The 18802-nt window shown below is 34.8% G+C and overlaps 1 protein-coding gene across 1 annotated transcript in view; it reads right to left on the minus strand.

The window, feature by feature from the left end:
• The window catches only part of LOC136035520 (cell division cycle protein 20 homolog), a 53463-nt gene that overhangs the window by 12706 nt on the left and 21955 nt on the right, over positions 1–18802 (minus strand). Inside the window, exons 3-7 of the mRNA XM_065717361.1 lie at positions 16650–16723; positions 14191–14337; positions 12029–12158; positions 8631–8827; positions 5779–5958 (exon numbers count right to left, since the gene is read on the minus strand). Coding sequence (XP_065573433.1) covers positions 5779–5958; positions 8631–8827; positions 12029–12158; positions 14191–14337; positions 16650–16723 — 728 coding nt within the window. The remainder of the gene's footprint in view (positions 1–5778; positions 5959–8630; positions 8828–12028; positions 12159–14190; positions 14338–16649; positions 16724–18802) is intronic.

An 18802-nucleotide genomic window follows, 5' to 3' on the forward strand; every position in this document is an offset into this window, starting at 1 on the left:
CGATAATGGTGATCAGATGATTTTTCCTTCCTTTCTCTGCAGATATTTACACCTATAACGGGCTCCTCTAAAACAATTCCTGGGGGAGGGGGTTGAAAACCAACGAGTTGTTTTTTAAGTTTGTTCACTATTAATTACAGTTAAAAATTTCGCATGTAAATATAAAGTAAACAGGTCTGCATACAGTTTAAAGTTGAGATGCTGTTACCATTTTGTTTTATTGACGGAAATGTAAAGTACACAATATATATATTCACTTAAAAACAGTTATTTTCTCATTACACTTACATTATAACATTCTTATATTATATCCTTAGGGGCATTACATACATGGTCTTTTCCTTCTTTTTTTATTTCAGTAAAACATGAAATGACTTAAAATTTCAAATATTCACCAGCAAAAATTTTTTTTTAAAGATTTAGACTTTTTCAATCACTGATATAATTTGCAAAATTTTAATCAAACAGTTCGTAATAACGAACTGTAAGTAAGGAACGACACAGCTCAATAATACTCGAAACTCTAAAAACCGGAATTATGATACCAACAGATACATCAAAAGAATCGAACTTTTATGCTGATTTGAAATATATAAGTTTCATCCAGTTTAGTCTTATCCATCAAAAATTGCAAGCCTGAGAAAATGTGGCTTATTTTCGAAAAAAGAGGGAAACACCCCCTAAAATTCATAGAATCTTAAATTAAAAAGTTCTAGTGTCCTTTTTAACTGACCGGTCGGTGACTTTCCCAAAGTCACCGACCAAAATTTTGAGATATCCATTTTGTTCAGCGTAGTCGAAAAACCTAATAACTATGTTTTAGAGGATGACCTAACCCCCCACAGTCCCCAGGGGAAGTGCTGAAAGTTATGAACTTTGCCCATTGTCTACACATAGTATTGGTTATTGGGAAGTATACAGACGTCTTCGGGCAGGGGGGGGGTCTTCTGGGGGGATGGGGGAGTTTCGTGAGAGGATCTTTCCATCAAGGAATTTTTTATGGGTGAAGGGGTGTTCCATTAAGGGAGCGTTGGGTTTCCCAGCATTATTTAAAAAATAATCAGAAATTAAATTAAAAATCAAGTTTTTTCAACTAAAAGCAAGGAGCAACATTAAAACTTAGAACGAACAGACACTATTACGTATATGAGGGGGTTCACCCCTTCGTCAATATCTCGCTCTTGACGCTAAAGTTTTTTTTTAGTACTTTCAAAAGAGCTATTTATTCTGATTAAACGGCCTTTGTGATTCAGGGGTCATTCTTAAAGAATTGGAACAAAATCGAACTTTAGCGTGAAGAGCGAGGTATTGACGAGGGGACAAACCCCCTCATATACGTAATTATTTCTGTTCGTTATAAATTTTTATGCTTCTCCTTACTTTCAACTGAAAAAAACTTTTTTTATTTAATCAGGGATAGATTTAATCTGTTTATTAAATTGATTTGGATTGAGTTTGATTATGATCATTGAACGATACTAAATTACGGTCATTTATCATGATTGCTTATGAGATTCTCGAGTTGATTATTAAACTGAATGTCATTGGTCTAGTTTACATTTTCTAATCAGCTAATATGGTTTTCAAGCTTAAAAAGATTTAAAAATTAAAACTTAGCTTCAAAAGCTCAATTCCTAAGGCCCAATCGGCTTTCTTTATACGAGTTTGCGTCTGCCCACTTACAAAAATGGAAAAAAGCGGAATACTGATAAGAAAAAAAGAAGAAAGCACACATACAACCAACTGACAAAGAGCAAAATATAGTAATGCTAGATTAATTAGCAGACTATCCGAGGGCATGATAAGGGCCCTTATGCGTGGTCAACTCTCAACTAATTTTAATATTTGGTTGAAAAACCCTACAATACGCAAAGCTCCGTATTGGACTAGCGTAGCGTTAAACCGAGTAAAAAGTTAGCATAATTAATTGTAACACAGTGTACGTAACTTCCTCTGCATGTACGTCAGTGATAGAAACTAGATCTACGTTGCATGGGCAACGTGAGGTGTTGCGGCAACCTTTGCTCGGCTTCGCCGAGTAAAGTGTTGCGAGAGCAACACTTTGGTTTTGTTTCCTCGCTGCGACTAAACGCTGAAGTTGTTAATCTGTAAGGATGCTAAAATACATACTAGGTACACCAACTCACAAAAGTTGCAAACTCCTCATTGCTAAAGATGATTGTAGCCTTACAGCCGATTATTACTTACAAGTCCCCTACATGTCTTACCACTGGAACCAAATTGGTCTTACCATCAAATACAACGGAAACAAAAAATAGGTACACCAACTAGTAAGAGTTGCGAACCCCTCATTGCCGAGAATGATTATGAGCTAACAGCCGACTGTTGCTTACAACTCCCCTATATGTCTCACAATTGGTATCGGCCTATTTTTGGTTTCAGTGTGTACCTTACTACTGAAGTTGTCAACCCCTTTAAACTTTCAAACTGGTATATCTCATGAAGGAATTTTTGTACAAAAAAATGGATGACATATACTTTGATCAGCTCATCAAAAGCTATCGACTGCCGTCGAAAAAAAAATCTATCTGTCTTAGTTCAAAAGTTGACTTTTTTGCCGTATGCCAACTTTCTAACGTCATCACTTAGAAAGGAGCAAAGGATAAACTCTAATTTCTTTAGCAATGAGAGAACTTTTAAAGTTTAAGAGGCACATCTGATACCATTTCTCTACCGCAATCCCAAGTGCGAAAAACCGAATGATAAACTCAGCCGAAATCACGGCAGCACTTTCGGACCCGTGGGAAAATGCCGCTTTTTTGCTTATCTAAATTTTTCTATTTATCACTCAAAGAAGATATATTGGCTGCGGGGCAGGGTAACTGTCGCATATATTTAACACTTATAGATTTTAGTCCATCTTCAATTTGAAACTGGTGCCTGCCTGCTTGCCTGCTAGAACGGAGCTTTCCACTCGAAAGCAGAAACATGGTTTGATGAAACGAAAGCTTGGCTGCATAACTTCAGATAGTCCTCTCTGACATAGGCTATACAACTCCTCTTCACTTCAAACACTATAGGCTCTGGCTCAAGGACAAGCAAAAACCATCCTTTTGGCCCCAGGCAAGAGTTCTACGAAGCTTTCCAAAATGTAAAGTCATATTCATCAATCCGGCCTAAGGTCCACACTTTCCGTAAAAACCGCAGAGGTTAGACCCTTACCACTTTCTAGCAATAAGCTGAAATCGGGGTGCTAGGAACAAAAAAAAAAAAAAAAAAAAAACACGACAAAACCAAAGTGTTGCTCTCGCAACACAATAATCAGCCACAAAGGTGACAAGTAAGGAACATTAAATGCGAAAACAATATTAAATACACAAGCAAGAACATATCTCTTTATGTTATGTTTACGAGAAAACACTTTGCTATAACCTTCACTAATTGCACTAGACTAGAATATGATTTATTGGCTAAAATAGCACACAAGCTAGCATAAGCACGTCTGAACAGTTACAATGGTAAAACAGATGTTAGGGGATAAACATAATCAGATTTGAATCAATTATTAAAATACAAAACAAAATAGGGAACAAAAGAGTTTTTGTACCTCATGGTCAACATTTGGGAACACAAGTCAAGTTGGGTATTTGGAGCTCTACGAGTCTTGTATTAGGAAGAATTGGAGGATTTTCTTTGAAGGGGGGGGGAAAGATATAAATGATAGTCAGAACTAAGGCACTTGTGACCAAAGTTCATGGTAAGGATGTGACGTCGTGATTCTTATGTACTAAGCTCAAGTCTAGCCAAACCTTCATCGTATGTAGCACAGGACGTTCCCAGGACGTTATTGCTCTTTTTTTTAATGCTTTCAATTTTAGAACATTAGTCTTTGGTCAACCCAGGGTGCCAGACAGGACAAGCAAATTCAAGACAGCGTCTTATATAAGAACAATGAATGATTTTAAGGTTCTGGATTGATATGGAGAACAGTTCGAGAAGGGAGAAAGATTTAGGGAGAAAACTACTAGATTTAAATAAATGAAAAGTGTGGGACTTCCATTTAAGGTCATTGTCCAACTGCACACTAAGCAGTTTAACCGTATTTACATTTGGTATGCAAAGGTAATTATTGATAGGGGGTATATTTAAAAAAAAGGAGAATAGAATTTAACTGATTTTGAGTATGCTTAGGTTGAGTTTAACATTGTCAAGATCATTCTTTAAATTGTTAATGAGCGAGTCAAGTTTAACGTCCAAAGTATTAGAGGTTTGACAAAGGTCAAGTAATGTCGAATCATCCGCAAATTTAGAAGTGTTATCAAAACGTGTTAAAACATGATTAAAAATACGTAAAAATGCTAAATGACCTAATTTAGGCCCTTGAGGAGCTCTACAGGAAATTAAGGTAAAACCTGATGAATCTCCGTTAGGGAGGACTACAAATTGCTCACGACAAGACAAAAAAATAGCTACCATTTGTAAAACAAAATCTTTGGCACCTAAAGCCTTTGCACTATCGATAACTGTCTGATGATCCAAGTTGTCAAAGGCTTTGACAACTCATCAGCAAAAACAGCCTCAACATAGGAATTATTTAACTCAAGATGTTTGAAAACAGTGTGTAGTATATAAATTGAGCAATGTGTGGTGCTATGATTTGGCCTAAAGCCAAACTGATTCGGGTTGATTTTATCTTGAATATCATCAAAGAGAAAATTGTAAATAAAACTTTCAAAAATGTTAGAGAAAATAGAGGTTTTCAATACTGGTCCTAAGTAAGAGGGAACTTTTGGGGTCTTATTTTTCGGTATAGGTGATATAATAGCTCGTTCAAAACACACTGGAAAAATACTATCTACAAAACATTGGTTGACAATTGCAGTTATAGGTACACTTAAATACTGGGCACATTTCACAATCAATTATATACTTAGTTCTTAGTTCGTATATATAATTATATACGTAGTTCGTCTAGCGTGTTGCTGAGCAATGTAAGCTGAGAAATGCTGCTGAGAAATGTTGCTGAGAAAATACGGCAAAATCCTAGCAAACATTTTGTAGCATCTTCAAGAAGCTACGGCCTGATATTAGAAGCGGTATCTTCCGCCAATGAATACTTGAGTACTTTTCCAACACTTCATGGAACACATCGTTGTTTGTGTTTTCCAGTCTTCTTTAATATATCGATAAGGCTGAGGAGAGGTAATTTGGTTTGACTGAGTACCTTAGAGGTATTAAATGATCGCAGGCCTTATTCCTAAGGGATTGTAACACGTCGACTCACAATCCACCATAATAGTTAGGGAAGGAGTTAGGGGAATATTTGTGAAGAAGTGCTCTAGGTTTGAGATTGAAGTGTTGCACTGCGGATAAAGATAAAGCTTTCTAATTTAAGCACAATATCGGCAGGATCTGGGGGACAGGAGAATGATATAACGAAGAAACTGTCAGATAAAAACGTATTGCATTTAAAATCACTAAAAAATACGTATCACTAATAAATCACTAAACCCTTCTTTTGGTGTATATCAAGCAACATCCATAGTCTGTAGCACATCAAGGTGAATCTCTTCTCAGACACCAAAGTCCTGTAACTAGTCGACAGATAGACCAAGACTACATGAAAAGCACACATTTTAACAAGTTCCAATCCAAGTTTTTCAACACCAATTATCATTATTCCGTATTTGGTCCCCCTATTCCAGCTCAATGACATTAAACAGCGTTACTAAATAACATTAGCAATGACAATCCAAACACATTTAATTTTTTTTTATATAAATTAATGAACTTATGAATGAATCCGTAAACTTTTACCTCTTGAGTATGTCCTGAAAGAGTTGCCACGTGATGGTTTGCAACTCGAACATCATGATGGTGGATGTTGCCAGAACGAGATCCACTGCTAAGAATGTGCTCATTCCACGAGAGACAACCAACTCGTGCATTATGACCAGCCATCATCCGCAAACGACGGGAAGCTTCAATATCCCATAGCTGAAAAAAAAAACAACAAAAAAACAATAACAAAGCTTAAATTGAAAGATGTAAAATTCCAAGTATGAGAAGGAAATCGCTCTTCCTTAAGAGGAATATAAACTCCAAATTGTCAAACGGGATGTCAATGAAAACTCACCATCAGTAAGTCCGTTTTTTTATTCAGAAATTCACAGTGCCAGATAATTTAAAATATATGATTTACCACTAATCTTTTCCCTGGTTCCATTTCTCTCGCCACTTAATTAACATTGCCACTTAAGAGTGGCCGTTAATGGTAAATTTTTTGTTTAATTTATATGTTTTGGATGAAAATAAAAAATGTCTATGTCTATGTCTCGTTCAGATCGTTCCGAGTCGAAATGCACCGTCGAGCAAACTGTTTTCAAGGGTTCTGTTCTTAGCGAGCCAACCTTAAAACAATTCGGTCAAGCTGTATGCCTTCGTGTCTGTGTTTTGGATGAACAATATACGAGAAAGAAGAAAAAGGAGGATGAATTCATGTACTTGCAAGAGACATCTATCTAGGAGCTATGTATAACCTTTCACTAAATACTGGAGAGAGAGTCATGGGTAGCGATTGAACATGCCCTATTAGCACTGTTCTTGTTGTTCATGTACGAGTCCAATAGCACTTTCGAAGCATCAGCATACATCGATATTTAGTGAAAGGTCCGATACAAGAATTATAAAATGGAATGATTGAGTTGGAAAGCTTTAGCAGCGATCCCCAAATTTTGTTGCGTAGGAAGTTCTCATCCGATCGAGTTGAGTATTTCATAAGGTATTTGTGGATAAGTTCATCGAAGGCGAAAACAAAACTAGGAGTCGAAGCTCGTCGACTCTCATAATAGTTGCAATCTTGGAGATGTAGTTGGGTTGTGTGCGTGGCACTTTATATCAGGAGATCTGAAACTTTTTACTTTGCTAGGAGTATAAAACTTCATTTTAATCTTTATACTTCGATTCGGCGAAAAACTAAAGGGCCATATATTCCTGGACTGGTTTGCAGAGGCTAAAAATGCGAATTGAAAATCAGCAAAAATACAAGAAACTTAACATTCGAAACTGCAAAACTAATGTAGTGTTTGATTTCGGACATAAATTCTTCATACCAAACATTTGACGCACTGATCATTGAAGAGTTCGTTCAATTTCAAGCTGCACTAGTCCAACACTAACAGATGATGTAGCAAAATCTAACCTGCGTGTATGGTATATACATTTATAGACTGCTTATGAATTTTAGGTAATGCTCACAACAGTTATTAACAAGGCTCAAACATCAAGAATCCGATCAAAACAAAAAAGAAAATCAAATCAAAAAAGAAAAGAAAAAAAAACTAAAGTATAAGCAAAGATGAAAAAAAATCAAAACAAAAAAGAAAAGAAAAAAAAAACTAAAGTATAAGCAAAGATGAAAAAAAAAATATACATTAAGAAATAAAAAAATTAAACCTTCAAATCTTATACAAACTTTCTCTAGTTCAAAGTACTGGGAAAGCAAATCAAAATAGCTCCTCTTTATAGGAAAACCGTACAATTTGAATAGACCGGTACTGGAAGGTAATTTAATTTGGGTCTAACCTCTTATAGACCCCTGACTTGAGCTCCAATTTCAGGACCTTAACTTTAAATGCGGAATTTTATTATAGCTTCAAATTAGTCAATAGTTTTTCTGCGGCCACACTGTATAGCTAGTTTTCCTTTACACATCCCAAAATGTACAAAAATCTATATTTTTATATCAATCAGCAATTTTAAAATGGTTTCGCTGGTTGAAGGTTCAAGAAATACAGATGGAAGAGAGGGATTTTTTTTCTCGTTTTGATATAAGTATAACAATAAACTTATGAAGATGATTATACTAGGGACGTACTACGCGGTTGTCCCAACCCACTGAAAAGAACTCCTTTTTCATGCCACCCTTTCAAAACCCGTACTTACATCCACGTATATCAGGTCAGGTTTGAGCAGGAACGTCAGTTGAGGGATGGGAAATTTCCATCGTTCTGCTTATTTTTGACCAGTTTTGAAAAAAATCTTTTATTGAGGTTTTTCATTTAAAAATTTTATTTCTTGTATTTAAAAGTAACCACATCCTCCCCATTCCCAAACATTTTGAAAAAAGTGCGTTTTGCACAACCCCTTCCCCCTATAATTTCGAGAATTTATACCGACGGGAATAATCAACCTCCTCTCTCTACAGGCATCGTAATTAAAAATACCATTTTTTTTTTTTTTTTTTTTTTTTTTTTTTTAGGATCCCGATTTTCTTATTATAACCTCAGCATAAGTTTTACCAAAAAACACAAATATTATCTTTAAAAGACCAGTTATTGATTGCACATATTATTCATGTTATTCAATGAAACGTTAAAGAAATACTTTGACCGTGAGGACAGGGGTTCAAACCCTGGTGTCGCTGGCTATTTGGTTTGTAACAGGGATCAGTTGCGTGACTCGCTATGCTCAACTAGAGTAGATTGAACTCTAAATGGGTACCTGGAGAAATCTGGGGAAGATAAACAGGAAGTGCGTTCGAATGCACAAGACTTCCTGTACTTTTGTACCTCCTGGCAGAAAGGCCATGAAACAGAAACCAGCACCACCAGTAGGGACTGTAAAGTCCAATGCCGCATTCTTTACCTTTTTTACCTAATGTTTATTACCTGAACAACCCCTTCAGCCGTCCCAACAGCAAGAAGATTTCCTTCTTTGATCCAGTTTACTGAGCAAATATAGTCTTCATCGCCATCAGTTTCCATTATTTGAGAAATGTCACCGGTTGCTGCATTCCAAATATAAAGTTGTTTTGAAAGTGCAACAGCTAAATGATTGTTTTTGCTCCAATGAATCAAGTTCAGATCTATAAACAATCAATAAAACAAAATCAAGATACAACCATAGAGAAACAGAGAGATCATTTTTTTAAATCATTGACTCAAAAACTTTTTGTTTCTTCTGCTGGCTTAATATTCCCTACAACACAACCAATCAGGCTTTTGTCTGTCTGTTCTATAAAATCTCATGTGGGCGAATCGGAGAAACATTCAGGTTGTTAAAAAGGCAATGTTATTTTGTTTCCTTTTCTGACATGCGCTTTAGGAGTAATATGACTTGGCTTATTATAAATACGTCATACCAATGAAGCTAAAGCACACTTTATCTATCTCTCTGGTTGCTTTTTAAGCAGTAAATGGAAAACAAGTAATTAAAAACAAAATCAAGAATGGGAAAAAGGGGAAATTATAAATAGAATCCAAAACAGGTATTTAGATCAGAATTTCAGTTATAACTGGAAATAAAATAACAGGAGAATTGGCAAAAAAACTAAATCTAAGAGAACAATTTAAAATAGAGAATTCAGTCAGCCTATTAAATCTATGTAAATACGAACTGAACCCGCTTTTAAAGCAGAAACTGAAAAAAAAAGTTTAATACCTTTGAATCTAAGAGGAGAACATAAATGGCTGATTGAGACCGACCTTCTAGGTGTCAAGGCAATGATAGGACAGAAGTAAAAAAGAAACAAAAATTCTGAGAGAAGAATGTAAAATGTTAATTTAAAAAACGATGAAGGTTACAATGTACTTAAGAAAGCATCTACAACCAGGAAAAAAGTGAATATGTATTTCGTTTAGGATTTTTTTAGATATACATTTTTAATGTTTCCAAATAAAAATGCAAAACAAGCTTATTTTCAAAAGCTAATACAAAAAAAATCATAAAAAGTAGAAACAATAGTTTCCAGAAACAATTTTTTTTACCTATACGAATAGAAACACACATTTTACATTCCAAAACACACACACACACACAAGCGTGTGATATGAAAATAGAAAGTAATACCAAAAAGAGTAGCGAAGCACCATACAAAAAGTGGGGTAGTACAGTAGCAATGCTACTTGGCATTTTTCATAGCCTAGTGAAATTTGTTGGCAGATTTTGTCTGAAAGCACCATTTTTCATATAAAAATACTTTTTGCCAAAAGAAAAACTCTCAAAACTTAAGTTGTGCTGCTAAAGTGTCATCAGCTTTTGGAATTCTTTCAGATTCAGCTATTGACAGCTTTGGAACTTTTTCCCTAACTGGTAGCAAATCTCTTGAAAAAATCAAAAGTGATAACTCACTTTTGACTTTATGAATATCAGAGGTATAGATTATCTAAATGAAATAGTAAAGCTGCAACATAAAAGATATACATACTATCAAGCGTCAAATTATTCGTAATTCTTACAATACCAAACTAGATATAACAAAAGAAAAACAAAAACAAGTCAAACAGCCAGTTAGAACATCCGCGAATAGAGATTAATAAAATGTGCAGATGTACTCTAATGAAGACAGACCTGCACAAATTTAAAAAAGGAACATTGTCCTCCGAACCTTAGTAACAGCTCTGGAGGGATGCAGTATAAATACAGTTATACTGTGCAGATTTTCTTAAAAATAGTGCAGAAACAAAATAACTACATGTCTTTCACTCCCCATAAACAAAAAATGTTTGTGCTTCAGGATTTGAAAAATGAATATTATAGGGATGAGCAAGATAAACTTCAGTGAATACTCTAATCTTTTTCAAATCTTCTGTATACAAGCAGGGTAAAAAAAAAAAAAAAAAAAAAAAAAAACAGAATAAGGCTCCATTTTTAGGTCCTTAGGATCAGGGCCGCTTTTAAAGTTGGTGGCACTCAGGGTAAAATTAATTAAGGAGTCTCCCCAACCGACTCAAAACTAAATAAAAAAAAGTCCCAGAAGCCCCAGCTAAGGCGTTCCCCCAAGCCACGGTATCCGACGCAGCTTGTCCTGGTCATCCTTCTCTTTGAACGACCCTGTTTAGGATTGCAGTCAGCCTTCCTGGGTGACTGCAACTTTTTTTTTTTTTCTTTTACATGGCCCACAAATTTATTATTCATCTCTGAAATAGCCAGAAAAATCTGCCAAAACCACCAGAAAAAATAAGCCATAATTATATGTGGCCCACAGATACTTTATTCATTTCCTAAGTGGCCAGCAAAATCATTTGACTTGGTTACCTCTGGTTTAAGTAGATGGATAGATACATTTAATTTCAAAAATACAAATCATAGAATAATCAATAACTCAACTGCCAAAAATGGAGAGACAAGCCAAAATACAAAGCAATGAAACCAAACAACACTTATCCTCGTATATATATAAGGAACAAACTATTTAAACAATAAAATACATCAAGATGAACAATCTATTAAAAAATGAGGCAAAAAAAATCCAGACAACTTTTATCAGTCGTTATTGAATGCAGATGTCTATTGCAAGGCAGTTGCAATTGCAGCCTCTTCTTGAAAGGAACAATTCAGCAAAACCTCAGATTTAATCAAAGAATATTTATTTGCTACTGACAGAATTATATGACGGAGGTCGAGATGGGGTCTTTCATGTTCTAAACGAGCGAATTTATATGTATGAATACACTTAGTTAATGATGAGATCCGTGGTTTAGTCAATATATTATGCTTAACGTAAAGATCATTTGTATAATTTGTATGGAGTAGGGAGTCTTTGAATGTTGCGTTGGGCAAAGGAGCTAAAATATTTTCCCTCAGTCCTTAAGGTGAGTACACACTACGATTTTTTCTTTTTATCCCTTTCAGCCTACAGGCTAGTCATTATTATATCAATTTTAATATTATTATACATAATACATAAAGAAAAAAAAATATTTGCGTGATTATCGCAAACTAATCAAATTTAGGATCATGAACTTTAAATGTTGTGATGAGCGAAGGGTCTAAAATGTTTTTTTCCAAGTCCTCAAGAAGAGTTCGCATGATGATGGATTAATATTGGTTTAAGACTTAGGACAGTGTTTCCATTTTCCATCATTTGAAATTTTTAGGCAATTTTGACATTGTTTACAGTAATCATTCAAAATCTGTAGTATCGGTAAAACAGGAATAAAACTGTGTGGCATGTCAACAATGACAAAGAAAATAACCTTGAAGACAGAAATGCATCATAAATAATTTTCTTGTTAAAAAGAGACAGTTTATAGAGACTCCTTATAAAACTTTAGATGGTGCTTACAGTAATCATCAACAAGATCGGGGGCGTCCAGAATTCTCTCAGGTGATTGAGGGATATGCCTTGTTGTCTTTTTCACAGTCGCTGGTGTCTTCGAGTTATGGTACAAAACCTTCAGCCGATTGACATGACCCTGAAATAAATTAGAAAAATTAACTCGCAATGGACGATTCGAAATTTACGAACCTCAATTAGAAAATTTGAAGAAATTTCAATGTTCCAAACAAATCTGTTTTCGTCTTATTCTATTAGCTTTGTGTATTAGGATAAAACCATTTATTTTAAGATCACTTCCAAAGTGTAAAAAAACTTCCCATTCTTTTCTGTGTCATTTCCTGTAACTTCATCATGGTTTAGCAAATTCTCAAAACGTTCCGCCTATCTCTCTTTAAATCTTTTCTTGTTACTAATTGGAGGCCCATTCTTGTCTTCAACTTGGAATAGTCCAGATTGACCAATCTCACTGAAATTTTTAACATGCCAATTTACTATTTCACAATTATGCCACATCTTCCAGATGCGGCATTTTTCTAGCTGCATGTTCCAGATCTTCAGCAATTTTATCCATGACCTCCACATCACACCTCCTTAATTCATATTCTAGTGCTTTTTCTACTTTCGTTACATTTCTCTTATTTTCATGTGATCTCTCAATCACACAATTCTTGTACAAGCCCCTCCTCTTCTCTACCAGACTTCAAACGTTTCCACTAATGTTCCTATCCATGTTTCTAATTTTCCTCTCTAAGACACGATCTGCTGCTTCATAAGTTATTTTTCAAATTATTCCATCCATCTTCTACATTGTCAAATTTTAGACTCTCTAGCTTAATATTGAACTGTTCCTGGAAAGTTTCTCTCAAATTCTCATCATGTAGTCTACCAACGTCATAGCATCCCGAAAAGTAGTTACCTAAATTTCAGCTTTAAATTAGCTTTAGACTAGACGGTGATCTTTACTTTAAACGTCAATAACAGCACTCCTATATACCCTAGTATTATAGACTCGGGAAAAGGAATGGTCCGGCACCACTGCAGGACAGGGACTAATACACCTTTTCAAGTCTACACGAAGTGTTTAAGCTGGCTTAGAACCGGACAGCAAGAAGTCCCTGGGACCTCCAGTATGAATGGCGGCTTTGTGCAATCTAGGGCCAATTTTGGTCACAACACGGATTTCCAAAAATTGGTAATGTTCTTTCATCATTAGGATTGAAAATCCTGAACAAGCAGTCCCACGCCTATTATCTCCGGCTCATTTTGTATTAATACCTACAAATGTTATACTGCTATGGCGAGGCAGCCCATAAGGTATAATTTAGCTAGGAGGAATAACAATAATGAAAATTATGAGTATGAAATTTGGTAAAGGGGAAGAACCTTGTCATTTTGGAATAATTTTAATCACTGATATAAGTTAGCTGATAGCTGATGTCAATATAATCAATACATCAATATAATTAGCTGATAGCTGATATCAATATAATCAATATATCAATATAATTAGCTGATAGCTGATATCAATATATCAATATAATTAGCTGATAGCTGATATCAATATAATCAATATATCAATATAATTAGCTGATAGCTGATATCAATATAATCAATATAATTAGCTGATAAACCCAATTTTCTCTTACTTAACAACAGTTTTATAATATATTATATGGAAAAAAAATCATGTTAAAATTTAACTTTTGGTGTGTATTTTAAACATTTAACAATATAGTTTAGAGTTTTTTTTCTTTATTTCCTTATTTTTAGTGCAACAAAAATGGACACTGGGAAACATGCCTCGGTCAGTATAGCCGGGACACTCGAGAGCAAAAAAAATATAGCGGGGAATAGTTGTTTTTTTTTGCAATTTTTCAATAAAAATACCAAAAAAGATATTTTAGAATGAAATAACCGAAAAAAAACACTTTTCTAATCTAGGGGAAGGGGCAAAATATCCTCTTGCTCTCCTCCTCCCATTTATGCCTCTGGTCTTCGAAGTAGAAAAGTTACGAGACCAAAATATGACCTTTTATATTGCATAATTAAGAGAAGATATATACTTGAAAATTTATTCCGGGGGAGAAAACTGGGGTTCGAACAAGATTGTTGCGTACATAGCCTACTTAGATACATTCCTAGCTTTGAAAAAAGGTTTGATATACTACCTCTGGAGCGGCAGGTGGTTTCGTAGCATATGACAAAATTTTGACTTTATTCATCTCGTTGCAATTCAAAACTTCTCCAATTAGCCGCTGCTGTTCTAATGTTGATGGGCTCAAAAGCTGGGAGTCAGTCTGGTTTTCTTGAAGGATCTAGACAAGAAAATAATAATAATTATGACTACAAAATTAAAAATTTCAATCAAGAAACAGAACAACTTATCTTTTGTCACCAACCAAAAAAATAGAAATTTTTGTTCAGAATAAAAGGATATTTGTAGTAAGAGAAAAGGTGACTGCTTTCGGTAAACCAGCAAAAAGGAAGACAAACAGACAAATTATAGATTAAAACACAGGTTATCTTAAAAGCCAGTGTATCCAATTAACAAAGATTAACCTACTATCTAGTGGAGATTAGATGGTTTTTTCTCGTAGATAGGCTGGATGGGTAACAATCTTAAAAACAACAACAATAAAAACAACAGTAAAGAACAGGAGCCAAAATACCTAAGCGATAAACTTTTTAAACACGTAGTATCTCTGCATTTTTTCCATAAGTTCAGGGTTGCGACTTGATAAAACAAAACTCCTATTTTACAACCGAAAAAAAAAACTATATTACCTTTTTAGAGCCTAATAGTATTCTTACAGCTTATCACATTTTATCTTTTTATTTAACAAAAAAACGTTTTTCCAACTGGAAGTAAGAAGCGACATGACATTCAGTAAAAAAAAACCAAAGAGAAATTACTCGTATATGAAAGGGGCTGCAATACCTCGCTCTTTACGCTAAAGTTTAGCTCTATGTCACAACTGTACTTTTTAATTAATAAAAAACTTCAGCGTAAAGAGCAAGGTGTTCTTTTGATGTATTATTGGTATAAACATTTTGTTTTTTAGACATTTGGCTACTATTGAACCGCATCGCTTGTTACTGCAGTTCGTTACCTCTAACTATTTGATTCTCTCGTATTGTAATTTGCGCAGTACCAACAGTTCCAACTAGTGGCGTGAACTAAGAGAGGGCCTTTATCCCCTAAATTTTTTCGCATCTCCCCCCTAGATATTGAAAAAAACTTTTCTGTGGGGGGGGGGGGCATTTTCATTGAAAGACAGTTTCTTTTCGATATTTTACATTGAAGAAATGAATAAAAAGACAAATTTGACTCCTCCTGATATTGAAAAATACATTATTCCCCCCTAAATTTTTTTGAATAGACACCATTACTTCCAATCTCTGTATCCTTCTTACAATACCCATTCTTCGATGTCTTTTTTATCAGAGCAGCCTTTTGGTTACTACAGACAATAAATATTCCTATTTTCCCAAACAGGACAAAGTGAAAAATTTGAACAAGAAACGTTTCAAAGTTTGGAAAATAGATAAACTAGTAAATATGGGAAGTATAACACATATTCCTAAACACTTGAGGGGAGACGGGGTATTCCCTCAAACCTTTCGTCATTAACAATGGATTTTTTAAAGTTCTCTTAATACCTACAAAATAGTAGCAACTAGGATAATAGGAAAATGACTACATTTGATGCCAGAATCAAAAGACGAAGTGACTACGTGACATAATCATTGGATAATGATTCCCTACTTTTCTAGATCTGGAGACATTACTTAAGGTTAAAAATTAAAAGCATTCCTCTTTGCGTTCTGCAAAGAAGCTTCAATTTCCCTTACATCTTCCCTTAAAGCCTTCTCTCACCCCACTCGAGGACGACCTCCTTTTTGTTTGGCCACAGATGGTGGACCGGAAAGGACGATTTTCGACAATGGGTAATTAAAAACTTACACAACCAATTTACAAAAGTAGGAAAAATTTGGATTTCAATTTATAATGAAGGACCTCAATATGTAGTTACACAGTTTTTGGCTATCGAACTTAAAAGATAGCTAAAAAGAGAGAATTAAAATAAAGAGAACTAGTTGGCAGCGAACTAAAAAAAGGAGAAACGTGGGTAAAAATCAGCAAAAAATATGCTAAAAACGAATGGCAACTCACTGCCAAAGAAGAAGTAGCTTTCATTTGCAGGTGTTGTCGTCTTTCGGAACCAACAATTTGGATGAAAAGCGTTACAAAAATTTAAATAATTAATTGTACTTATTTAGTTTGCAGGGTTCAATTTGGCAACACTGACGAGAATGTGGCACTGACCTAAGAACTACACGATTTTGAAACAACCAAAAGAAAAATATTTGAAAATCACTGTTTTTCCATGTGCTAGAAAGGTACCTCCGCAAATACACATGCTTAGCTGAGGATCTAACATAGGCTACATCCTAGTCTAAATACTTTTGCTGAATAACAACCCTTGATATTAAAAGAGAAAGAAGAATCAGTTGCTAAGTTCCGAATAGTAGGGAAAAAAACTGACTAACCGACGTCATAAAAACCTAACGGTTAAAGCATAAATGCAGTAGATACTAATTTCAAAAAAGGAGAGGAAAAAATTACCAAAGCATGTGCAATATCGTATTGAGAGCCAATTCTGCTTGGAATAAATCTGTCACCAGTAATCCCATCTCGACCTGAAAGTTAAGCAAATTAAAGAGTAAATATTCAAACATAAAAGACAAATTCGGTCGATCTGCTGTCGTTCCAGAAGCATTATAAATGATGAACATTCATTGCTTCTGTTCTACAAAACCCTAATGTACTTAAGCCCCATCCGTCCTCAAAGATTTTTTTTGGCTTGTTCATTCAATATATTATTTGTCTTCAGCCAGGCAGGGAATTTGCGACAGTTTAAGTGCAGAGAGGTTGTCTTTCCATCTCTTCGGGGGCAACCTCTGGGACGATAACCATGCACATGACCATCGAAGTCTATTTTTTGTAGACCATGATTTTCTACCCGTTGGGTGTAGCCTAGCCACCTGTTCGCCAGCAATATGGCTAGGCAAATTTGTTTCAAATACTGCTAGGCGACGTTAATCGTCTGCTTCGAGGGCCCGTGACTCACACACGTATATGGGAGAGGATATAATCAGTCTTTTGAAGTCTTTTTTTTCAGTGGTGACGACAAATTTTTGCTCTTCAAGATAGACATCAAGGCTTTAAAACTGGAGTTGGTAAGCGCCAAACGTCTCTTAATATTCTTCCGAGTTCTGTGGAATACCAAAGCGAAGAAGGCAGTGCCACGGACCTTCTATTTATGTAACGTCAAAAGCTTACTTCAATCGAAAATTTTTTTCGAAAAAGTTTTAATCGAAAAAGTTTTAATATAGACTATGAATTGGTAACTTAAATACATGAGAGCCAGAACAAAGGTAGGATAAGCTTGTTTTGGTGTTACTTGGTTGTTCTACATTTGTTTGTTTTTTCATAGGCATATGTTTTGGGGTGATACCTAACACGGGGATACCATGGGGAATTTATGGTAGGCACGCCACTTGCCTGGGTAGAGAATTTAAAGTGCCGAAACCCTATAGGCAAGTGTGTATTCTCCTGGTGAGTCCTTGTGTTAGGTTGTTGCCTCTGAATTATTTGTCTGTTGTTTTTATTGTTTGGTAAATGACGACTTATACTTATTTATGACACGACTGCCTGTCCATGGATTATTCTTTATGGTTGATTGCGTATGGCTATGCTGTTTGACCTATGTGATTGTATGGATGAGTAGGGTTAAGGCCTCATTCAAGTGTTGATATATATTAATCACTAATATAGGAAAACAGTCTTCCTTTTCTCCTTCTGTCTTCCTTTTTTTTAAATGTGTTTGTGCTGTTGCATTGGTGATTTCTCTTTTCATTATATATATATATATATATATATATATATATATATATATATATATATATATATATATATATATATATATATATATATATATATATATATATATATATGTATATATTATACGAGTGCTATTTGTGAAGTAAAATTTAAAGTCGGCAACCATGCTGTGAAACATATTTTTAAATTAAGTTCTATTCTACATACTACTAAATTTATGCTTTACATTAATTAAGCCGCAATTCCAGTCAAATTTGAAACTATTTGCCTTTTAAATTAATGCTAAGTTTTATCTGACACAGTTTGTATTAATAATTTAGGTTTGGCATTTAAGAAATTTCATGATTATCGGATAAAGTTAAAAAATATTAATTTGCAAAAAAGCATATATTTATCTCGAGGGTTTGTCAAAACGTCAAAACTTTCATGGGTTTCAGTTCTTGAGGTGAGTGCATCTTGGTTTTAAAAGTTCTGGAATATTTTAAACATGTATGCAGAGGCGCCATTTGGGCCAAATCTTTGGGTAGGCATGAACTCCAGTTTGGCCCCCCCCCAAACTTTCACGTAAGAAAAAATGCGAGTTTTGGCAGCACATCGATCGAATATTCTAAGTAAAAACTCATTTTCAGCACCCGTGTGTTGCATGGAAATGTACTGTAACCCAATGTGGAACTCAGCCATGCTGACCTCTAAGATTAATTATAACATCAAAGATCATAATCAACGAGGTTGAGTGATTAAACTGAAGTGGAAAATTCAACCAGACTAAAGGCTGGCCCTCCTCAGCGAGAAACTTTCTTATTTAAGTAAACAATGAGTTGGTGAAAGTAATAGGCGTGCAGTAATTTCAAATCAATTGGACAGAATGAATTATA

Source organism: Artemia franciscana, chromosome 14 (genome assembly GCF_032884065.1).
Source record: "Artemia franciscana chromosome 14, ASM3288406v1, whole genome shotgun sequence".
In the NCBI taxonomy this organism is placed as follows: Eukaryota; Metazoa; Arthropoda; class Branchiopoda; order Anostraca; family Artemiidae; genus Artemia; species Artemia franciscana.